The 25,521-nt window shown below is 43.0% G+C and overlaps 1 protein-coding gene across 1 annotated transcript in view; it reads left to right on the forward strand.

The window, feature by feature from the left end:
- Positions 1-25,521, forward strand: part of SEC31A (SEC31 homolog A, COPII coat complex component) — a 1,704,034-nt gene that overhangs the window by 132,493 nt on the left and 1,546,020 nt on the right. The window contains exon 3 of the mRNA XM_044060384.1: positions 22,161-22,284. Coding sequence (XP_043916319.1) covers positions 22,161-22,284 — 124 coding nt within the window. The remainder of the gene's footprint in view (positions 1-22,160; positions 22,285-25,521) is intronic.

Genomic DNA, 25,521 nt, shown 5'->3' on the forward strand with positions numbered 1-25,521 from the left:
TACTTTTCTTCCTAATCTCATAGGGATGTTCATACAGTCTTTCTTTTAACATGCACTCAGTTTTGTCTACATAGAAACAGCAGCTCTGGCACAGGTCTAAATAAACAACTCCTTTGAACCATTGATTTTACCATTGATTTTTTTTTACTATGAAATAATCACAGCAAAATATATACTTGCATTAATTACCAAATGTATGCATTCCATAAGTAATGTTTTCTCTTTCCTTTTCTGGGATTCAAAATAATTTTTAAAGGCTAAACTTTTTCTGTGTATAATAAGTTGCCTTTTGCCCAGTTTTTCTTTTATGGCCAAACTGTTGTTCATTATGGACAATTTTTGTTTAAAACCCACCTAATTCACTCGTGGTCCAAAGAAAAAGTAGTAATGTAATTACATTTAAAGTCAGGCTTAGATGCAGCCTCCAAGGACTCTGAAGTCTCACATGTAATAGCCATAGTTTGTGTTGTGATGCCCATGCCCTGGCCCAGCAACCAAGGAGCCTCAATCCTCATCACTAACACCAGAGAGGGTGTCTCATATAGAAGAAAGGATAACAAATACACACAGTAAAGTGCAATTTCCCTTAAGAGCACACAGAGATCACAGTCAGTCTGGGGCTGGTTGCTCCCTTTCTCTCCAGGTCCCCAATAAGACTCCCCACCGGCACAGCTATAAGGTCCAGATCTCAGCCTTGCTGGCAAGCTAACCTCTAGTACCCTCTCTGTCCAACCAGTGCTTCGTGTCCCTGCCCAAGTAGCTGACACACACCCACACGCGCACACTTTGAGATAAGTATTTATACAACTTCACAGACACTCCTGGGAAAGGCTGACACAGATTTTCCAGCTGTGCCCCTTTACCCAGACTATACTGTAGTAATTGCTGCCACCACCAAATAATAATTATCAGCTACTCAAAGGCCCTTAAAAGGGTGTCCAATTATTACTGTGCAATATTATTATCCAATAGTAGTGCAACTAAGCAATCAAGGCTTATTGGAAGGGCTTAGTACAGGATCACTTATAAGCATGCAATGTACTCTAGAGCTTAATTTATCTCTACATAAACCAGCCACAGTTGAAAAGGGTTTAAAAATATTTAATAATAAATACTAAAAACACAAGACAATACTACTACACCACAGTGCTATTCATGAGTTCAGAGATCACACAGAAACTTAAAATAATTCAGTAGTACAGTGCTGAGATAAAAGAAAAACACTTAGTCTAATCTTTTCTAATTCCTAGCTATTGCTAAAGAAAACATACTTCTAAAGTAACTTACTTATAGAGCATAGGCAGTGCTGAGTTGGATGTCCAAGATCAAATGCTTACAGCCTCTCTCTGAGCAATAGTTTTTAAAATCACTAACAAACATTTCTGTTGGGCCCTCCCAGATTACATAATTTTTGACACGTAGTTTTCCCAGTATACACATTACATCATTTTGACACTTAGCCTGGGGTTCCCAGGCCAACAGGCTACATTATTTAGCAAGCTAACACCTGCTCAGGAAGCTACAACAATAAAAGACATTTCACATGTACATTCTAGTGATTATTCCTTAAGTTAAAAGAATAGAAAGAATGACTCCGAGCTCTAGAGATCAAAGGGTAGATTTGAAATAATTTTAACTTCAAAAGAAAGATTTGAAATGCTTGACTTAGTTTTCCTTACAGCAGATGGCAATGTTACTACTGTCTTGAAGTTCAACATTTTACAGTATTTTCTTTCATTTAAGAAACAAACCTATATTTTACATTTATATTTACAAATGCCAGAATTATGTATCAAATTCTATTTGACTGGGCTGGCAGCCTTCACCCTTCTCTACTAGTCTTCACCCCCCCCCCCGGAGAACTCAAGCTAGTTTTTTAATTGACCCTTGAGAAATGCCGCTTGAGAGGGTTAGGTCTATCTGAGTGTACCTCACCCCATTCCCTGTCTTGAGATCCCATCTGCATTGGCATTGCTACTTCCACTGCGGTGCTGCACTGACATATATGCTTGCAACCCCAGGCTCCATCTTAGCAACTTGGCATTTTGCTGGCTGGCTCTGTTTAACCATATTAGGGGGTTGTGATCTGTCATTACAGTGAATTTTCTTCCATACAGATAAGGCTGAAGTTTCTGTAGTGCCCACACTATGGCTAGACATTGCTTTTCTACAGTTGCATAGCATTCCTCCTTGGGTTGGAGCCTACGACTGAGATAAACCACTGGGTGCTCTTTCCCCTCTGAAGAAGTCTGGCCAAGTACAGCCCCACCCCATGGTTCGAAGCATCCACTTGCACAGCAAATTCTTTGCTGTAATCTGGACTGGCTAACACTGGGGGTCCTCCCAAGGCTTCTTTAAGCTTGTGGAATGTCTGCTCACATGCTGAGGTCCACACTACCTTATCTGGCCTGTTCTTCCTTGTCAGATCTGTGAGGGGGGCAGCCATGGTACTATAACTGGGGACAAACTTTCTGTAGTATGCTGCTGTCCCTAAGAATTCCCTCACCTGCTTTTTAGTAACAGGTACAGGCCATGCCTGAATGGCTTCCACTTTGGCAGGTTCTGGCCTTATCTTACCACTCCCCACTCTATGTCCTAGGTAGGAGACTGCTGCCATACCCACCTGACATTTGCTCAGCTTAATGATCACCCTGCCCTCTGTAGTCTGCCCAGCACCTCCCTGATATGCTGAAGGTGCTCTGGCCAGGAATGGCTGTAGATGGCAATATCATCTAGGTAAGCAAGGGCAAACCTCCAGCTAGGATATTGTCTGCCAGCCTCTGGAAAGTCGCAGGGGCATTCTTCATCCCAAACGGCATCTTTGTGAACTCATACAAGCCAAAAGGAGTCACAAAGGCTGACTTCTCTCTAGCACTGGGAGTCGAGGGCACCTGCCAGTAACCCTTGGTAAGATCAGTGGTTGTAAGATACTTAGCCCCACCCAGCTGCTCTAGGGCATCATCTGTCCCAGGCATGGGGTAAGCATCCGACTCTGTGTGACTAATTTCCTGTATCCCACACAGAACCTGGTGCTGCCATCCTTCTTTGGCACCAGCACCACTGGGGAGGCCCAGGGACTGTTGGACTCTTGAATCACAGCTAGTTCCAACATATCCTGTACCTCCTCCCTCAGAATCTGTTTGACTCTCTCAGGCACTCTATAAGAGGCCTGCCTAATAGGCCTTTGGGGTCCTGTGTCCACTTGGTGCTGCACCAGGTGGGTGCACCCTGGTTTTCCAGTGAACATGTCCCCAAATTCCTGCAACACTGCTCGGATTTCTCATACCTGGGTAGGTGATAGCTGCTGGGACATTGCTACCCCTTCCACCGAGGTGTCAGCCTGAGCCTCATTGAGGAGATCAGTCCCCAGTTCTCCCTCAGACTCCTCCTGCAATCCCCTGCAAATACAAAGCACAAGGGCCTCCCTATCATGGTAAGGTTTCATCATGTTAACATGGTACAGTTTGTGCCCCTGCCGTCTACCTAGCAGTGCCACCATGTAGTTTAACATCACTTACCTTTCTTGCCACCTTGTAGGGTACCTCCCAAGCTGCTTGTTGTGTCTGACAGGAATGAGAACCATTACCTGCTGCCCCACAGCATACTCTCTAGCTTGAGCATTCCTGTCATACCACACCTTTTTCTGTTGTTGGGCTTCTGCCAGGTGCTCCTGGGCCTAGCCCATGAGTTCCCTGAGCCTTGTCCTGAGATTTATGACATATGCCACAACTGACTCCCTTGTGAGACTCGCACTCACCTTCCTACTCATCTCAAATTAAATCTAGAGGTCCCCTGACCCCTATGCCTATACAGCAACTCAAAGGGTGAAAAACCTGTGGATTCCTGGGGAACCTCTCTGTAAGCAAACAACAGATGGGGCAAATATTTGTCCCACTCCCTCTTAAACTGATCTGCAAATGCCAGTAGCATGGACTTGATTGTAGAGTTTAACCTCTCAACAAGGCCATTAGTCTGGAGATGGTAGGGGAGTGGTCTTCATGTGCTTCACCCCACGGGACTTCCACAGACAAGCCAGCAGGGCTGGCATGAAATTGGCACCTCTGTCAGATAGTATTTCTTTTGGGAAACCTACCCTGCTGAAAATCTCTAACAAAGCATTTGCTACCTTCTCTGCCTCAATGGAGGACAAAGCCACTGCCTCAGAGTACTGTTTAGCATAATCCACTACCACTAGGATATACCTTTTCCCTGTGGAACGTGGGGTACTCAAGAGGACCCATAATATCCATAGCTACCCTCTGAAATTGCTCCTCAATCACAGGCAAAGGCATCAAAGTAGCTCTCACCATGTCTCCTGCCTTGCCTACCTTTTGCCAGTGCTCACAGGTCCTGCAGTACCCTGTTACATCTCTGGAAATTCCAGGCCAATAGAAGTTCTGCATAATATGCCTCTTTGTACGTTTTATGCCCATATGACCTGCAAAAGGAATATCATGGGCTCTGGCTAGAAGCACCAAGATGGTAGGCTCTAGGCACTACCAACTTCTGTATTCTCTCACCTTCTAGCCTTCTCACAGGGGTCCACTCTCGGTACAATAACCCTTTGTCCCAGTATACAGATTCCCCCTTCCCTTAAGAATCAGGTGCCTCCCTAGCTACACCTGCCTCAGGCCTTGCAATGTAGGGTCTTAGAGCTGAGCATGTCTCAACTCTCTCCTTGTAACCCTTCCCAGCTCCTCTTCCACAGGACGTCTGGCATCCTCTGACAGTGGTGCCTCCCTGCCAGCCTGGGTACTACTACTCATCTCTACCTTTGCAGTCACTCTGTCCAAGGGACCATCAGTACCCACAAGCAGCTGTGGCTCCCCTTCAGTTTCACTGCTACAGAGTAGCTCCTTCCCTGAAGTAACCACCTCACCAGTCCTGCCTGCAAGTATGCAGTCTGTCTGGGTCTCTCCCAGGCTACCAGACCCACATGCTTGTCTCCTAGCCTCACTGCGTGTAACTGCATAAGTACATGGTACTGCCGCATCCAAATCCTTCCCTCTCAGGACATCTGCAGGATGGTAGTTTAGTACCCCTGTTGTCTCAAGACAACCTACTATTGGCATTTTGTCTTTCCCACTTATTGGCTCCCTCACCTTTGGTTCCCCACCTTGCCTTTATGGATACCTGTATGCCACATGGCCCCATTGGTTGCATTCAAAACATTTAACCCTAGCTCCTGGACGTGTACCTGGACTAGTGGCTTCCCCTGCTACTGGCAGATTCTGTTGGGGCAGTCTGTGCTGCCCACCATGGGTTCCTTTAGACCCATGAGCAGTATTGGGGGTCTCTTTCCTGTGCAGGGCTGCCCTGCTTGCTAGGTATAGGTCTCCCTTCTTCCCCAACTCCTCTGAAGTAGCACACTGTCTATCATCTAGCCAGATCCTCATGTTCTCAGGCAAAGTGCTAAGGGCTTGTTCCCTCACCAAAAGGTCTGCCAGCCCTTCAGAAGTGGTGACCAGACATCTATTCACCCAGCTATGAAAATAAGTGCTCAGTTCAGCAACATATTCAAACACACTTTCATCTGCCTTGCGTCTATTCTCACAAAACTTTTTTTCCTATACATTTCAGGTGTTAGCTTAAAACATTCTAAAATACATTATTTACAGCAGTATAATCAAAACAGATGGTGTCAGGCATTTTTGACAAAAAAGTTACAGCTTTCCCATGGAGTAAGGGGGTCAGAAACTGTACACAGAGCCATTGGTCAACACTGTACTGTTTGTACACCCTCTCAAACATGTGAATGAAATATCAGAATTATCCCCCTCTAAATTGCGGAAGAAATTTACTGACCTGTTGTGCTTCTGGGGTCCAGTTACTCCCTTCCCCATTACCTCTATGACTCTGGTGAAGAGTCAGCCTTTCCCTGTCATGCCTCTTTTGATGCTGCTTTTCTTCGGCTTCTATCTCCAAATGCCTGGCCTCCATCTCAAGTCTCTCTAGCTCCAGCTGGATTTTTAAGTCCACTGCAGAAAGGTTGAGCTGTCCATTCTCTGAGGATATTGTGTCTCCACTGCCAGTCTGATTGTCCTCCTGGATGCTGTTTTCTGATGCAGCTGTAACGAAGGCTGCAATCAGGTCTGCCTTAGTCAGGCTTCCATTCACCAGTCCCTTAGCCTGGCATATCTCCACCAGCTTTCTCCTTGTCAGCTTTCCATACTCCTCTGCTGGTATGCTGCCTGCTCACCCTGACTAACTAAGCTAACAAAAGAAATAAAACAATTGTGATCTGAACTGAGCATTCACTGCGTGGCTGTTTTAGAGTACAAAACACCTTCAGAGAACACTGCACATAAGCTACAGGATTCACTCTACCCACACCACTACAAGCCAATTAGTATTTGCCAACTAATTAATATGTGCTGTGGATATCCCACCACTGCCACCAATTAATATGGGACACCCGTGCCCTGGCCCAGCAATCAAGGAGCCTCAATCCTCACCACTAACACCAGAGGGGGCATCTCGTATAGGAGAAAGGATAAATACACACAGTAAAGTGCAATTTCCCTTAAGAGCACACAGAGATCACTCAGTCTGGGGCTGGTTGCTCCCTTGCTCTCCAGGACCCCAATAAGACTCCGCACTGGCACAGCTATAGGGTCCAGATCTCAGCCTAGCTGGTAATCTAAACTCCAGTGCCCTTTCCGTCCAACCAGTGCTTCGTGTCCTGCCCAAGTAGCTGACACACACACACACACTGAGATAAGTATTTATACAACTTCACAGACACTACTGGGAAAGGCTGACACAGATTCTCCAGCTGTGCCCCTTTACCCAGACTATACAGTAGTAATTCCTGCTACCACCAGCTAATAATTATCAGCTACCAAAAGGCCCTTAAAAGGGTGTCCAGTTATTACTGTGCAGTATTATTGTCCAATAGTACTGCAACTAAGCAATCAAGGCATATTGGAAGGGCTTAGCACAGGATCACTTATAAACATGCAGTGTACTCTAGAGCTTAATTTATCTCTACATAAAACCAGCCACAGTTGAAAAGGGTTTAAAAATATTTAATAATAAATATTAAAAGCACAAGACAATACTACTACACCACAGTGCTATTCAAGAGTTCAGAGATCACACAGAAACTTAAAATAATTCATTAGTACAGTTCTGACATAACAGAAAACAGTTGGTCTAATCTTTTCTAATTCCTAGCTATTGCTACAAGAAAACATACTTCTAAAATAACATACTTACATATGGAGCATAGGCAGTGCTGAGTTGGATGTCCAAGATCATAATGCTTACAGTCTCTCTCTGAGCAATAGTTTTTAAAATCACTAACAAAGGGCCCTCCCAGATTACATAATTTTTGACACTTAGTTTCCTAGTATACACATTACATTAGTGTGACACTTAGCCTGGGGTTCCCAGGCCAACAGGCTACATTATTTAGCAAGCTAACATCTGCTCAGGAAGCTGCAACAATAAAAGACATTTCACATGTACACTCTAGTAATTATTCCTTAAGTTAAAACAATAGAAAGAATGTGCTAGCCCAGACTGACTCCGAGCTCTAGAGAGCAAAGGATAGATTTGAAATGATTTTAACTTCAAAAGAAAAGATTTGAAATGCTTGACTTACAGCTGATGGCAATGTTGCTACAATCTTTAAGTTCAACATTTTACAGTATTTTCTTTCATTTAAGAAACAAGCCTGTATTTTACATTTATATTTACAAATGCCAGAATTATGTATCAAATTCTATTTGACTAGGCTGGCAGCCTTCACCCTTCTCTACCAGTCTTCACATGTGTGTTAACTTTTTCTTCCATTAAGATGGGAGTATAAAAGTGATTTTTCCTTTTATTAATAACTTTGTGCAAAGAATTATTGATAAAGGCTTCAAGGTACCCTCTCTTAAGGAGCATACTCTAAGTTTTTCACATTCTTCTATGAAGTCATTAAACAGGGTTACCATATGTGCTGCATGCACAAATTGTTCCTTCACTACTTCCTTCTTTTACTTGGCAAGGTGTGAACTAGTGAAGTGCAGAAAAGAATTGGAATATGTGGATTTCTTGTATATTCTAGGAATAAATTTTCTGTTGATATTATCTTTTATCAACATGATGTCTAAGTAAGACATACTATTCTCTCCTACATCATATGTAAATTTTAAAAAATCCGAGGTGCTGTTAATGTAATTTAGGTAAACAGGAATCTTGTTAATGTTGTCCTTCCTGCTATAAAGATGTCATCCAGGTACCTAGTATGTAGGTACCATGAACTTTTGATTTTAGTGTTGAGGACAAATCTCGTTTCTCACTCTACCATGACTAAATTTAGCATGTAAAGTCCCACAAGCAGATCGCATAGCCAGTTGTTTTTTTGAACAAAGTATTGATTTTCAAAGGATATGTAATTTATGTACCACCAAGTCAAGCAGTGTAACGAATAAATTAATTCTATCTTGGGACAAATCAATGCTGTTACAAAGAAATTCCGTGAACCATTGCACCCCTGTGGAGTGCAGAATTGCTGTAAACAAATCCTTGACATCAGTAGTTAAAAATAAGAGCATCAAAAATCAAGTTTTTGCATTTTTTGAGAAAGACCCAAGAGTCTTTACACAAGTGTGCACCTTTTGTACTGCTCCTTTTAAATGGTGGTCCAGATATTTGGCCATAGGGAAAGTAATGGAACACGTAGCATCCACGATGGGTCGCATTGGTGGATTTTGGCTGTCCTTGTATATTTTAGGCATCCTAAATATGGTTGGTACTACGATGATAGGATCATAGGATGTTACTAGGCTAATGGCCCCGGGCCCTTACTAGCCTAGCCAAGAGTTTATCCCCAAAAAAGAAACCTCAGCAAGCACCTGTCATCTCTGTTAATGAGGGACAAAGGTTTAACCCCTGGGACAGATTTGTGGTTTCCCATCCACTCATCAAGGTTGCGCTTGAAGAGGGTCAGTGAGGTACTTTGTAGACATGTATGGGTAGTCTATTCCAGAGATGGGGGAGCCTGTGGGAGACAAACCTAGCTCTCCAGCAGGTTTTGTTGATATCTTGTATTAGATTTAGGCCTTTCAAGCAGATAATGTGCGAGGAGTTAGACTTGTGGATATGGAGCATCTCTAGTAGGTCAGGGTCTGATATTGCCTTGTAGGTGAGAGACAGATCACACCTGAGCAATCTGTATGATACCAAGTGGAGTGGTAGTGATTTGAGCCTATCCACATAGGACAGGTGTTGGAGGCCATAAATTCTCTTTGTGAGGTATTTATATGGCCTTTCCAGTTGGTGCAGGTGTTTGCAGTGGTACATACCAAACGGGGCATTATACTCAATTGTAGGCCTAATGAGAGAGGAGTACAGATAGGTAATAACCTCCTTTTTCTCGATGCAATCCCTTTAATTATGAGATGAGCCAAGTAAAAGGCTTTTCTGACAACTGCCGCTACATGATGGTCGAATGTGAGATTGTCGTCAACCTGAGTACCCAGGTCTCTCACCACAGGTTGTGTGCTGAGGGGGTTGCCGTTGATGTGGTAATTAGTAGGGGTCATGTTTTTGCCAGATCGTATGATAATAAATTTTTTTGTGTTTAACTTAAGGCCATGACTTTGGCACCAGTCATTTGTAGCTGTGAGACCCTCTTGCAGTATGTTAACATTATTTGGGGAGTCAGTGACAGCACCCAACTTAAAGTCCTCCGCAAACTTGGTTGGCCACAGACACTTTGTCTTTGCCTGGACCTCTGAGAGGTAGATGCCAAACAGTAGGGGTCCCAGGACAGAGCCCTGGAGAACACCACTAGTGACAGGTCTGCTGTCAGAGGGGGTGGTGCCTATTTTGGCCTTGTAGGTCCTATCAGTGAGCCAGTTGGCCACCCACCTGATGAGATAAGGATTTACGCCAAGTTGACTTGCGATGATACCTGAGTGGGGATTGTGTCAAAGGCCTTGGCCAAGTCAAGTTAAACTGTATGTACTGACTTTTCTCATCCAGGGCCTTGAGGATAGTCTCAAAGAAGTCGGCCAGGATCAATAGGCAAGATCTGCCACTGACAAATCCGATTTGAGTGGGGTCAGGTGCTTGGCGATTGCATATGCCCTTGTTTATGAGATCCATGGCTTTACAGATGAGGCTTGTCAAGCTAATGGGACAGTTGCTTCCCAGGTCAGTAGTGGCATCACCTTTTTGCAAGGGGGTGACAATGGCAGTTCTCCACTCTGCTGGAAGGAACCCTGTAGTTAGGCTGTGGTTGAATAGAATGCTCAATGGCAAAGCTAATTCTTGCTGGAGAAGGTGAAGAATACAACCTGGGATATTATCAGGTCCCATGGAAGCTGTGTTCTTTGCTTTAGATATGGCCTTTAACATGTATCTATGGAGATGTGAGGTGTGGGACAAGTATAGGGGATATTGAATGGGCCTTTGGTTGGATGGGGGGTGAAGTTTGCACTGAACCTATTGGCTAGCACTTTGGCTAAGTCAACAGGATCAGTGTAAGTGGTACCATTAAGTACTAATTCAGAACAAACCTGGGCTTTGCCATAGAGGTCCTGATGTAACTGAAGAAGGCCTTGTGGTTTCCTTTTGTTTCAGAGGCTAGTTTCAATTCATAGTTGGCTTTGAACGTTTTCACTAGTGATCTAATTTACTTGTTGAGGCTGAGGGTGGAGTTTTTCCAATTTGGAATTTGTTCCTTTTTACCCTTTGACAACAATTTCTTCCTTTTATTGTAAAGCCTGTTGATAGAGAATGTCCACCACACAGATTTGTGTTTCCTTGAGAAGCAGGTTTTAGTTCTGTTGGACATGGCTGAGTCCATGCAGTTGTACAAGTGCTTGTATACTGCATTGGTGTACTGTTCAGCATAGTTGTCTGTACCCTCTGAGGGGGTGGTGGTGTGAAGCTACTGATACCCTCTCTTAGGAGGTTGTAATCCACTTTTGAGAAGTTTTTTAGCCTTGTTGCAGCTTGGGGGGGGGGGGTTGGTTGGGTGTGATAAAAACTTCGAATGAGACAGACCGATGATCTGATCCTACCAGGGAAGAACATACTATGGGAGTGGCGCAGCGTTCACGCATGTTGGTGAGAACCAATTCCAGAATGTTATCACCTCTTGTGAGGGATGAGACGAGCTGGTCTAGTGCATTAGAACTGATGAAGTTAAGGAATCGTTAGGTGAGTGTATTAGTGCAGGAATAGTTCACCCAGTCTCTGGTGGGGTAGGGTGTTAAGGGGTGCATTAATGGGGTCAAATAGGTCCATGTAAAGGAGGGGGGTCTATATTTGGCTATAACTTGGATGGGTGTCTTGCCAACTGTCAGTTGCACCTGGAGTAATTCCAGTGTGTCCTGCTGGCAAACCAGTCTAGAGGTGTGTCTGTCCTTAATGAAGATAGAGACTCTGCCACTCTTAGTCTTTCTGACCTCATTTTGGGTTTGGAAAGTGTGGAATGAGGTATAACCTGGTAAGGCAGAGGTGTTCTCCGCAGCCCTGAGCTAAGTTTCTGTGACCACACAGACATCGGCATCTTCCAGTGTGAGGCGAGCCTCCAGTCAGTGCATTTTTAGGCTAAGGCTCCTAGCGTTAAGCAGCATAACCTTCAGTTTGCTTTTTGACAGATCTTTTATGTTGGAAGATTTGTCTTTCGAACTAAAAAAGTCATAATGGGGGAGACAAGAGCCTAGGCCAGGATCTGGAGCACCAGGGGTGATAGGTGGAGGCCATCTCTGGCAAAGCATCAAGACCTGTCAAATATGTCATCCCAAGCAGACAGGTACTAAATCCCCTTGGAAAGACACCAGAAACTAAGCCAATTGTTGAAGCCAGTTTACTTTTTTATTGTTTTTGTGGTATCCTTCTTGGTGAAGGTAGGATGCTACTTAGTGCTAGGGTCGTACCTGCCTGGACACATACTCTGAGACCTCAATCATATCTGTCTTCATGTAGTTTAGGGAGGTACATTTCAAGTCATTCACACCAACATGGCCAGTCATACTTGTACTTGATGTTCTTCATGTTTCACTGTTGCAGTCATTACATTTGGGTTATCAGCCTGCAGGTAGCCCTCAGCCGGCCTGAATATCAAAGTCTTGGATCCCTGTGTCGGATGCTGTCTCTTCTTCCATGACGTCAGGTCGTCAGGGGTAAAAAACATGCAGCCGACGCCATTACTTCAGTCTTTCTTGCCGAGTGGTGCCCGAAGCAGAAGCAGTTCGCAGGTGCCGGTCGGCCGACTCCTGAAATTTTCATTTTCGAGTTTCAGAACCAAAGTCTTCAAAAAAGCTAAGTACCCCGTTGGGGATCCTTTTTCTTGCTCTAAACTGATGTCAGTAAAATATTACAATTGTATTACCTGTGGAAAGCAAATACCTTTTATCCTTGCTTAGGTCCAGACCACGACGTCCTTCGCTGTCAGTTTTATGCCTTATTCAACCCCCGAACTCTTTGTTGTCTGTTTATTTTTGCAGCAAAGTATTTTGGTACTCGGTTTAACTATCCAGAAATGGCTTTGGTAAGCCATCAGACTACCAACATTCCGAAAAAACGTAAAGATAAAGACAGAGAAAGACCACATAAATCCAAAGCTGCCAACAACGCTTCCGTTAAGCTAGTCGCCAGTTTGCCGGTACTCAGGCACTTTTGCAGCCCCTGATACCCACTACTTCAGATTTGCAGGCCTCTACTGAGACCCATTCGGAGTCCGGTATGCCGTGTGATGCTTCTTCAACCATGGAACCTGCGGATGTCTCTACCTTGGATGGGTCCGGAGCTGCTGTGCAGGCACCGGCTTCTGAGGGTGTATTCAGGCCTACTGACTTGCATTTCAAACTGACGCCATCTTCTTGTTAAAGGCCTAAAACTCTACCTACACCTAGAAAACAGACGTCCAAACTGCATGGTCAGGCCCATATGCCTAAAAAAACAAATGATAAGAATGGCTGAAGACCTTATTACTTTAATTAGGGGAAGCCAGCCTTCACCCTCTAAGAGACCTAGAACTGATTTTCCTTCTGATTCTTCTGATCAGGATTCTGAAATTTCTGTTTCTTCTGATTACCAGGGTTTGCCCTTATCTAGCTATTGAGGATTCTGATGCAGAAGACTCCATTCCCTCTGCTTCCCCTCCAGAAGATTTTTCTTTTGGTAAAACATTGCACACTCTTGGGGAACATTTCCGCTGGGAAAGCCAGGATTACACGGACTCCAAAAAGATGCTTAGGGAATTCTTACTCCTCCCTCAACACAGGCCTTTAGCTGTCCCTCCTGTCCTGGACATTGTAGATGATGCCTTTTTGGAATCTAGCCTGGTCCCAGACACTTCACCTCCAGCTACGAGGAAACCTGACAGGTATTGCAGAATACCTGACTCTCACAAGTTCCTCTTCAAGAATCCTACTGCGGACCCAGAGACCATTTCCCAAGGACCTAAAAGCATTAAGGCTACTACTGCCAAAACCCCCTACCTCCTCTGATAGAGATTCCAAGGCCTTGGACAGATGGGGTAAGAAGGTATACACTTCTGCTACTTTGGCCATTAGGGCCTTAAACTGCCAGTTTCATATGTTAAAGTATCAGCAGCATATTATGGGACTACTTAAACAGAAAATGATGTTGATTCCTGACTTGTGCTGAAAGTAAAGAATTGCAGGATTTAATGCATTCTGCTAAACAAGTTGGTAAACGTACTTTGCAATATGGTTTTGACTCTTTAGAAGCATCTTGCAGGGGTGCTGTCACTGGGTCTGTTCTTAGAAGGCATGCTTGGCTTAAGGAGCAAAATTTGCTAGATTATGTTAAAGCTAAATTACTGGATGTTCCCTTAACCAAGAGTGTCTGTTTGGCAACAAAGCAAAAGTCATCCTCAAAAAGATGGAGGAAAAAGCTTAAATCTATACAAACTGTTAAAGATTTCCTGCAAGAACAGCCTCTCAGATTTAGTAGGCATTGGCCTTTTAAGAATTTGTCCTTTCCTGTCTCTCCCAGGCCTTCTCAGTCCAAACCCAGGAACAGCAGACCACCTAGGCTACAGTCTCAAAGTACTCACAGGCCTAAGCATTGGGGGGCTCCCACTTCCAAAGCTGGAAGTAGTAAGACACCCCCCTATGGAAAAATGTCACAATGACTTAACCTTAAACCTTCCAAACCCTGCTCAACTGCCTGCTCCCTTAGGGGGAAAGATCGCCCGGCATGCAAAAAACTGGGAACTCATTACCCAGGACAAATGGGTTTTAAATATAGTTTTCCAAGGATACAAATTCCACTTCCACACCTTGCCAACCCCAAACGGTTGGCCAGATCTATCCTCAAATCAGTGGGCAGAGGCTCAAACAGCAGGTTCTCTCTCTTCTAAGTATCAGGGCTATTCAGCCTGTCCCAGCAGAAGAAAGGGGACAAGGTTTTTACTCGAGACTTTTCCTGGTACCCAGAAAAGACAACTACTGGTGTCCTATCCTGGACCTCTCTTTTCTAAACACTTTTTTTGGTAATCCCAAAGTTCAAAATGCAAACACTTCAACAGTTGCTTCCTATGCTAGGCAAAGATGCCTGGTAGGCAACCTTAGACTTAAAGGAAGCTTACCTGCACATTCCAATAAGGGAATCTTGCAGGAAATACCTATGCTTCAGAGCAGGCTCCAGGCTCCATGCACTATCAGTTCTCTGCACTTCCCTTTGGCTTATCTACTGCACCCTGGGTATTCACAAAGTGCCTAGCTCCAGTCATTGCATTTTGCAGGCAAAGAAATATTCAAATATACCCATACCTGGACGATTGTCTAATTCAGGCAGAAATCCAGGACATGCTACTGAAACATCTGGCATTTGTAAAGAAACTTCTAACCTCACTGGTGTACACCATAAACAAAAAGAAATCTCATCTAGTACCCTGCCAACAAAATTGTATTCCTGGGAGCAACCTTGAACACAACTTCCCAGATGGCTTACCTTACGCCAGAGAAACAAGTTTATTTGACTAATTCAAACTACTGGCCACAAAGACCCAGCTATCTGCAAGGAAAATACTGCAAGCCCTGGGGTTCATGGCCTCTTGCATTCTTCTAATTCCATATGCAAGACTGCATATGCGGAAACTACAATGGTATCTAAAAAACCTATGGCGTCAACATTCTCAGGACCTGGAATCAATGATTCCTATCATTCCTTGTATAAAGACAGAGTTCCTTTGGTGGGCAGAGGCCTGTTACCACAACAAGGGGCTCACATTCACTCTACCCCCTGCCGCCCAAACCCTAACAACAGACTCATCAGACTATGCATGGGGGGCGCACTTAGCAAGGCAGTGCATTCAGGGCAAATGGAGCCAGAGTCAGACGCACCTGCATATCAGTCAAAAAGCACTGTTAGCTGTACAGAATTCCCTGACAGCCTTCATGGACCACATTCTTCCAGGACAATTATTAGTAAAGACAGACAACACCACTGTTATGTGGTACATAAACATGCAGGGGGAACCCACTCGTACCCTCTCTGCAGACTAGCCATGGCTCTGTGGAACACAGCCTTGAGCTACCAAGTGCACCTACAAGCTCAATTCCTGCTAGGCAAGCTAAATGCACCGGCAGACAACCTAAGCAGAAATCTCATGGACCCACACGAGTGGAAACCGGAACCAAAGATATTCACCTTTTGAGAAACAAATGGGGGAATCCAGAGATGGACCTGTTTGCCACCCCTCAGAACTACCAATTGGACAAATACTGCAGAAGGACTTCCCACAGTCAAGCTTGGAAAGTGGATGCCCTGTCCTTCACCAGGGAAAGCCTCTCAGTTTATGCTTTTCCCCCTCTGCCTCTCCTCTCGAAAGTTCTGCTAAAGATCAAACAGGACAAACCAAGGACAATACTCATTGCACCAGACTGGCCACTCCAGCACTGGTGTACCCCCTCTTGCGCAGTATGTCACCGCTGGAACCATGGCACCTGCCTCAGACCCCTTCCCTGCTGTCCCAGCAGGAGGGCCAGATTCTGCACCCCTAGCTTCAAACCCTGAACCTTGCAGCCTGGCTAATTCCTTCAACTCTTCACTAGCATCCCTCAGTAAGCAGGTGCTAGATGTCATTCTGGAGGCAAGGAGGCCTAGTACTAGAAAATTCTTTGCTGAAAAATGGAAAAGATACTGTTCCTGGAGCCAGACTTGGGGAATGGGCACAGCGGTGCCCAGCTTCCTGCATATTCTTCAGTACTTAACAGAGATGCTCCACAAGGGCTTTTCCTTCTCGTCAATTACAATTCATGCCTCTGCCATTTCAGCACATTATAATACTGAACCACCCCTCTTCTCTCACCCCCCCCCGCTAAAACAATTCCTCAGAGGATCCAAAAAATGTAGGACCACCCAGGAGAGCCCCTACTCCAGCCTCGGACCTTAACTTTGTATTGGAAAAGCTCACTCTCCCTCCTTTTGAGCCAGTTGCAACTGCAGAGTTGAAATTCCTTTCTTGGAAAACAGCCTTCCTTCTGGCCATCTCTTCAGCAAGAAGAGTGCCCGAATTACAGGCCCTCATGGCAGTGGAGCCCTTCATCATCTTCCATGCAGGCAGGGTGTCCCTCAGGGCCAATCTTACCTTTATGCCCAAGGTGGTGTCTAGTGTGGCTCTTAATCAGTCCTTTCATTTGCCTACTTTTTTCCTAATCCAGAGAACAAAGGAGAACGAATACTACACTCTTTTTGGACGTGCACAGACAACTTAGATTTTATTTGGACAGGACTAAGCCTCTCAGAAAATCTGAACAGCTGCTAGATGGCTTTGCTGCAGGGGCAGAGGGGAAGGCCATTTCAAAGCAAACCATTTCTAAGTGGCTAGCCCATTATATTCATTTCTGCTATAAGCACTATGGAAAACCTACCCCACAGGGGATAAGATAAGATCACATTCCACTAGGGCTGCGTCTACCTCTGCAGCCTTTCTCAGAGGTGTCCCTACCAGGGACATCCTAGAAGCTGCTACCTGGAGCTCTGTACATACCTTCATCAAGCATTACCACATGCCTATTTTTTCTAAATCCAGAGCTGGTTTTGCCACTGCAGTCTTGCAGGGCTTAATAGCTGGTCCTATGCTCTCTAACTTCCTCTTCCCTTCCTTAGCTTTGTGAATCAACACAAATGTAATGACTGCAACAGTGAAACACGAAGAACATAGTACAGTTGTGTACACTTACCATAAATGTAGATGTTTGAGTGTATTCACTGTTGCAGTCCTGATTACCCTCCCTCCAGCCCCCTGACTTCTCTTGGCTATACTTTTTTTTCTTATTTAGTGTATTTCAGCTTTCTGGTGTATTTGCTTTTTGTTGGAGGTGTAACCTAACATACAATTGCTTTCCATTCCATGGGGGCACCTGGGTCAAGAAAAACTGATGTAATGGCTTCGGCTGCATGTTTTATACCCCTGACGACCTGACGTCATGGAAGAAGAGACAACATCCGATGCAGGGATCCATGACTTTGATGTTCAGGCCGGTTGAGGGCTAACTGCAGGCAGATAGCCCAAATGTAATGACTGCAACAGTGAATACACTCGAACATCTACATTTATGGTAAGTGTACACAACTGTTCTTTGTGGAGAGACATAAATGTGTGCGTGATGTGGTGGATTCTGGCACCTGACAGACAACTGACCATAACCTTCTTTTTGAGCCTGATGAAGGGGACATCAGTGTGTCTCACTATTGAGTCGCCAGTGACTAGTATGTTTGGTTTATTGTTATGCCTTATGAGCTGCGTTGGTTTATTGTTATGCCTAATAGGCTGTGTTTGTGAGAAACTGGTGTGTTGCCTACTGTGTGTGATCTGTTTGGTATTGTGTGTGGAATGTTTGTGAGTGTGGGTCTGTCTTGTTTAGGTAAGTTTTTATTGAGGACCCCTGCATAGGTGGGTGTGTGTTGTTCTTGGCTGTGTGATGTGAGTGGTGCGGTGTTTACGCTGGGAATGTCCTCTTTATCAGGAGTACTGACTGTGGCATGTGAGAGCATGGATGCCAGGTTACTGATGTAGATGCATTTCTTGCAAGTAGAATTATGTGCTAGGAGAAGAGGACTGTCTGTGAACATGAGGCAGTTGCTACACTGTCTCAGTATGCCCATGTCAACCAAGCTGGCAGGAGAAATTGGTGGGAATTGTCCAGACAGTGTTCTGAATACTTGGCAGACTTATGGAGAGCAGGTTTTGGTAAAGGTTTGTCCACAATAGTGTAGACCACAAAAACCTTAAATGTAAAACAATTGGCCTGAAGCACAAGTGCTAAAACCAAAACTAAGATGCGTAGACTAGCACGTAAATCTAATCAGGCTAACAAGCAAGCAGTATTAAATGGAGAAGAAGAGCACTTGAACACTTAATAGCACACACAACAGCAAAATAAGGTTATAAGGTAGGTAGAACACAGTTACAGTAAGAGCAGCTGAATAAAGTGTACATTTTTTTTTATGAAGTGGAGAGGGGGGAAATGGAACAAGACTAAGAGACTACTGGGTTGTCCTTCACAAATGCGCTCTATGTATACAGTAGATGGAGCTGATGCGATGGGACTGGTAGGAGTGTCTGAAATCAAAGAAGCAATGGGGTAGTGCTTCCCAAATAATCTCATTTTATTTAGTTGAGTGAGCAAATGAGATGGGTAAAGGTACTACCAGCCATGCCAGGCGAAGTAAGGCAGTGGATGTGTGACATGTACCAGTGAACTGGCTGGAGTTTTGTGGGTAATTGTGTCATTTGTATATCAAACTGATTTGTACAGGTGCTTGTGCTGAAAATATATTTGTGAAGTTTACTTCTGTAAAAAAAATGTATTAACAGTGCCCCCTGCTGGAATGAAAAGAAATGTACATTTATTATTGTAACTGAATTAAATTTATATGTTTTAATAGAGGACACTGGGACAGCAAAGGTTAACCAGCTAGCTTACTCTAAGAAAAATAAGGGAAATGCAAATGAACTGTTAAACCATTAAAACTGTACCCCACAGTACTGAATAGGACCAGAGATGGTGGATCTGGAAGAAGCCTTTGTTCATTAGTTCAGTAAAAAGAGGAGAAGGGCCCAGGCACTGCCATAAACATTTAAGATGTGTATTGTAGCTGTCTTTGCTAAATTCCTGTCTCTGCTTCAAAGGGGTTACTGTGAGAACCTAGAGTCAGGTGACTAGATGAGGTCATTCTGCAAGCCATCTTGGATATTATATTTTATAGGAGTAATTTCTGAGTAAGGAGTATTCAGTTTTGGGGAACATGACTAGAAAGACTGCTCAGTTATTTCACTGTGCCTTGCTCTATCAAGTAAGTTGTTAGGGAGTAGTAGTTCTCCTAGATTCAGTCAGGAATATAGTGAAGCTTAGTTTAGAGATAGTTTAGAGATTGTTTGTTTGTTTTTTCTTTATTTGTATGAGCCTGTCCATCATTGTTACTGTCAATATTTCCTGTGATTTGAACTCTGGGGTTTACTGTGAATATATATTTAGTATTTTCTTGTTCTTTTATTATTCATTGTTAAATATATTTAAACTTTTATTGTTGATGGTCCGTGTAGAAAATATTAAACCTTTGAGAGTGCTTATATTTATTTGGTGACACTGTATGGTACACTCCAGAAGGCCTAGCTGTCCTGGTCAACTACTACCATTTTATATTAGTATTAATATTACACAGTATAATTGGACACCCTTTGTTAAGAGCCTTAGAGTAGCTGATTGTGGAGTGTCTGGTGGCAGTGCTAACTATATTATACTCTGGGCAGTGGGGGGACCCATCAGGTCAATGTGTGCCAGCCTTTTGCAGGTGGTGTGTGTGTGTGTGTGTGTGTGTGTGTGTGTGTGTGTGTGTGTGTGTGTGTGTGTGTGTGTGTGTGTGTGCGCGCGCTGGAGGATTTGGCTTGGACACTGCTGAGGACCTAAGCCTACAACTGTACCAGTGAGGAGTCTTATTGGGGACCTAGAGGGAAACATATACAGAAATCCAGACCCCAGGCTGAGTGTGTTCCCTGTGTGCTCTTAAAAGAAATTGTGCTTGGTGCAGAGAGTTTTGCATCTGGAAATACTGAGTTTATCCATTTCTATTCCAAGTTTATGTTCCTGTCCAGTGTCAGTGGTGAGAATTCAGGCTCCTTGACTACTGGCCCAGCGTGGGGACGTCACATGTACCATGGGGTCTTTCATATTCAGATAGTTAAATTTGTCAAGATTAATTTGTTCTTGCATCAGTGTTTAGATTAGGGATTTCCGTTTTAAAGTAGTAGTTAGACATTAGACAGGTTAAAGGGTAAAATAAATTGTCGTGCACTACCATATGAATATTTCTGTATGTAATGTTTAACAAATTTTTTAGAGACTTGGCTGTAAGTGTCCTAAAATATGATGTACATTCTATCCACATAGTCCATGTTGTCCATGACAACAATCGCCCCATCCAGTTTCATAATTCTGATTTCAGAAGATTTCAGTGAATTCAATATAGCTGTTTCCTCTTCTGTTAAATTGGAACATTCTACCCCTGTGATAAACTTAAAGGTAGATCTCTGGTTCAGTTCATACATTTTCTCAAATAGTTGTATAATATGATGCAAGAGTGGATTAAAAATACTGGGCAATTTCAAACTTTGTGTCACTGGACCACTTCGCTCATACAAAATACTCAAGTTTTCTTGCATACATTTTTTAAATCAGTAATCACTTAAAAATGGTGGCCCTTTTGCTTTAAGAAAGGTCAAAATTTTCCACTTGACATAGCTCTGTGGTATGTTGATAGTTCCATTGGTCACTGCTTCCATGATTTCATCCTCTGCGCTATTTTCTGCCATTCCATAGGATACTGTGGTCTAGTAAAAAATCAACAGTTCAAAGTGAAAGGAAGATGCAACTGTTCAACTAAAGGGGTTGTTTATCTAGCCCTGTGTTAGAGCTGCTGTGGTTTCTATGTAGGGAAAACTGAGCGCATGTTAAAAGAATATAGGAACACCTCTAAGATAAGGCATTTTTATACTTTTCTTCCTAATCTAAACATATTATCAACTGTCCAGGTCATGAGTTTAAATTTGTGGTGCTAGAACAATTAAATGTGAACCCTGGGGGAGGACCATGGGGTCTGCTGTTAGAAAAGAAAGAGCTGCACTGGCAGTTAAGGCTTAATGCATTCAGTACCCCATGGCTCAGTGAAGTTTCATCTTCTTCTTCCGGCTTTTCCCGGTTAGGGGTCGCCACAGCGGATCATCTGTCTGCTCATGATTGGCAGAGGAGTTTTATGGTGTCGAGTTGCCAGCCCAGCGCCCAACCTTCCACAGAAGGTACACACACGCACACACTCACACCTAGGGCCAATTTAGAGTGTCCAGTCCACCTACTGCATGTCTTTGGGATATGGGAGGAAACCCATGCGACCACATGGAGGACATGCAGACTCTGCACAGAAAGCACCCCAGCCAAGAATTGAACCGGAGAACATCTTGCTGTGAGGTGGCAATGCTAACCGCTGCACTACCGTGGCCGCCCCTCAATGAAGTTTCATCTATCACCTGTTTATTAAAACTAAAAGCTTACAGGTGATGAAACTATAATTTAAGAAAGGGTTTTACTATTTTCTCATTACACAAATTTATGTTTGACTGTTTATTGGGTTTAGAAACTGTCATGCTGATTTTTTTTTAATGGTTTTATGCTAATATTAAGTAAAGGGACACTTTAAGAAATGAACTTCAGGAAGTCATATGATTGTTCACTAGCTTTTTAAATTTCCTGTGTTTGTTACCTTGCAACATCTGATGAAGTCTCTTATGATGGTCAAGATGAAAGTGCTTATTTGCTTTATAAAATAAATGATCATGTGTGTTTGCAGTGACCTACGTCCATCCATGTTTTTTTTTATTCATCAGAATACGCTTTTTAAACTAACATAAAGCTCATGCAAGTAAACTGGACTTGATGCAAATATCCTCTTCAATCCTGAATCTTTAGTACTGTATGTTTGCTGTTAGGAAAATTTATGCATGTACACTTTTGGACTGTAGGTGCCATCTTGGCTTGGTCGGGTCATAGCTGAAAAGGGTCCTTGGACCAGTCCACCTACCTAGCTAACAAAAAAAAAATAAACATGACTTTTGTTTTTACTGTATTTTTGTTAGTCTTAGAGCTGCAATTCCCATTTATTAATTCTTATTTCTTTATTTGTAGGCACTTCTGCACAGCAGTTAGATGCTACATTTAGCACAAATGCATCATTGGAAATTTTTGAGTTGGATCTGGCAGATATAACGTTGGACATGAAATCATGTGGTACATTATCTTCATCTCATAGGTAGTAAACACTCCTTCTCAGCCTTCTGTTTTTGTTGAAAGTTTGTATTATTTATGGGATTAGCTGACACAGCTTATTTGTGTTATGTGACTGACTAATGCAGCTGATGATACCTACTTAGTCATACAGTGCCATCACTGTGTGTAAACATGTCCATGTTTCATAAGTCAACTTTCCTCTTAAATTCTATAATTTTAATACATAGGTGGCATCATTAAGAAATTTGTGTCCTGCATACCTTTACTATAATGATGTTTCGTAAGGAGCCAAACATGAGAGCATATACCCCTTTTAATTGAGCAGGATAGACTTAAGTGACATTTCTTGCCCTAATAAAGATTTTTTTTTTGCTTCAAAAGTAGCCAGTTGCCTTTCTTAGTCTTTTAAAAAGCCCATTGAAATGCAGACATAATTCCACCCTTTTCTCCTTTTCTTTCATGTTCTGCATCTTTGCATTTTGTGTCATAATGTGGTGTGGGCAATACTGGCAGAAGTACCTTAGTAAAAGTGTAAGGTAGTTTTGCTGAGATATACAGTAGTTACACAACTTACCAGATAGGTTGAATTTATGAATATATATTTCAAGTTTAATGCATTAATCACTGTATCCATCTAATGTACTACACAAATTGCTGTCTCCATCAGGCAGGCACACGAGATGTTAAAACCTGTGTTTTGTATTTTCAGACTTGTGTTTGACCATGATCATGTAGTGCTAGTATGTGTTATGATGTGGTTCATGGTTCCTTTCTGTATATGTACTTATTCTGATCCAGCAATTTGTATGCAAAGATAGCATTGAGATGAATTTTCTAAGGCTGTTGGTCATATTCTGAAACTGACTATATTAGCTGCTCACAAATATATGACTGAAATGGGAAAATGTAATCAGCATTTCGGGACACGTTAATTGATAGCGTTGAAGGATCAAGATACAGATGGCATAATTGCATTTTGCATATGTCTGGCAAAGTGTGTGAATGCATTTTTTCAGGAATCAGAGAGAAGATTGCACTAAGGTAGTCAAATATTCCAGAAGTAATTTATGAAAGGCATTTTGTGGAAATATTTGAAATTGAAATTTTTTTTGATATAGTGGGATGATTCAGGAAGGAGCATATAATGCACAGAGCAGAAGTGCTCAGGAAGGCAGGAACAGCCGCAATAGATTATGCAATCAGGAAATTTTACTTTACAAAGTATTACAGCACTGCAACAAGACTGTGAGCCTGGCATAGCACAGTAAAGAAAACTCAATGTACAGACACACATTTCGACTTTGCAGGTCTTCTGTGGTTGATCACTTTTGGGATTCTTCCTTCTGATATCCCCAGCTTGAGACATTTCTGAATTTTTTTCTTTTTGGCATTCTTAGAACATGAACACCTCTTCCTAGATTACTATTTCTATGTGATATCACATTACACCTAGGGTTCAGAGAGAGCACTTAGTCCCCGTTGTTCACTTGCCTCATTTAATTTTGCAGTTTGTATAGTTTTTATCTCGATCCTAATGCTAATCTTGATATAATTCTTGCTGCTAATGCCTAAAATGCAGGGACACTTTTAAAGTCCTGCAGGTTCATAGATAAGAGCCAGGGCTCACACTGGCACTAAGCCTTGCTGTCTGTGATGTGAAACATTGCTGCAACTGTTAGTGACATTCACAGTGGAGTAAAAAAAAAAAAAAAAGCTAAGGGTTTGTCTGAATTCTGTAAATAAAAATAGGAACTGTGGCTAGTGCTCAGTGCAGGGACTGGCAAAAGGGCTCCTCATATAATCTGACGCTGTTGCCAGGGCAGCATGAGGAGGTCAGAGAGTCATAGGTCAGACATCTCGCATTCTCCCCTCCCATCTTGCTAAGCCTACTCTCAAAGCGGCCTTGATCTCCAGTTTACACCTGTCATTGACCAGTGATGACTGGAGTATGAGATTTGCACCATTGCTAACCACCTTCGGTGGGGTCATCCTCAAGTGTTCTCATTCCCTTACTGATATTTGTGAGTCTTGAGCTTACCTACATCTAGAGAATTAAAATGCAGTTTAATGTCCAAGTTTCCTGATGCTTGCAGAGTAGTGTATAGGAGACTTCCATTGATCCTTGGCCCATGGGGTCATTCCAGACATTGGACATACAGACTTTTTTGTGTGACTGAAGACATTCTTATTGGTACAGACTTATATCCTTGAGGAACATGTAATGAAGTTGGCAGTAGACCCTATGAAGGTCTGTCTTGGCTGTGTGCACCTCTGACATATGCTTCTGTTTGTGCATAGTCCTTATTACTTTGCTTACTGAGTGAATTCTCTTTAACTCAAATTTGAGAGGAGGAGGACCTCGTCCTCATCAGTACATGGGAATGGGATTCTACGGACCCAGAGGTTTTTGTCTTAAAGATTCTGAGATGGACAGGGATCATGAGAACTCCTCTCTTTATAACATGCCTCTTGCAACTCATTTTCTGGTGGGGCTGAATCAAGCTGTTTAAGTTTATTGTAGCTTGGTCAGTAGCTCCTCTATCTTCCCTCAAGGAGCTTTTTAATCCTTATCTAAGAATGAGGAGTCCTGAATCTATCCCATCCATGGTTAACCGATTTGAAGAATATCATGTATGCTGCCTGGACGCATCCAGATTGTATTTTGTGTTCTAGGAAGGCTGATGTTCTCCACAAACACCCAAAAGAGTGGGATTATATCCTGACCAGTCATTCCAAGGAAGTGTTATATATGCTATGCTTGGTTAAACATATGTTCTGGATACTAAAGCACATCACAACCTTAAAAGGTGTCCAATAGCTTTAGACTAAGTTAACAAGGATATTTTTTCTCTGCTGCTATTAAACCTGAGTCCGTTATCTGTTGTCTCATTTGTCTGGGCTCCTGTCATCCCTAGTGGATCAAGCACTGGAAAAGGTGGATGAGTTCCTTATCTGTAAAAGACCTTATCAAATGTTTTGTGGTGGGCTTTAGTGCGTGTTACATGCTGTAATTTTGACTGTGTTGACGCAGTAGCAAGGGTTTTAGATATTACCTGAATGTTGGGCAGGCCCTTCTAAATGCCCCTGAGAGAGAGAGCGAGAGAGAGAATGAGAGAATATTAATTGCAGTAAAAGTTCACTGAGATTCCTCTCCACGTCTTCTTTTTCTAGACCTCCTAAGTTCTTTACAAAGAAGAAGTTCCCCCACAGAAGGAGGAGGCCCTCTTGATTTTGGGGCACTGCTTGCTGTGTCCTAAGG

The sequence above is a fragment of the Protopterus annectens genome, chromosome 2.part0 (genome assembly GCF_019279795.1).
Source record: "Protopterus annectens isolate FY-2018-M chromosome 2.part0, PAN1.0, whole genome shotgun sequence".
Classification (NCBI taxonomy): domain Eukaryota; kingdom Metazoa; phylum Chordata; order Ceratodontiformes; family Protopteridae; genus Protopterus; species Protopterus annectens.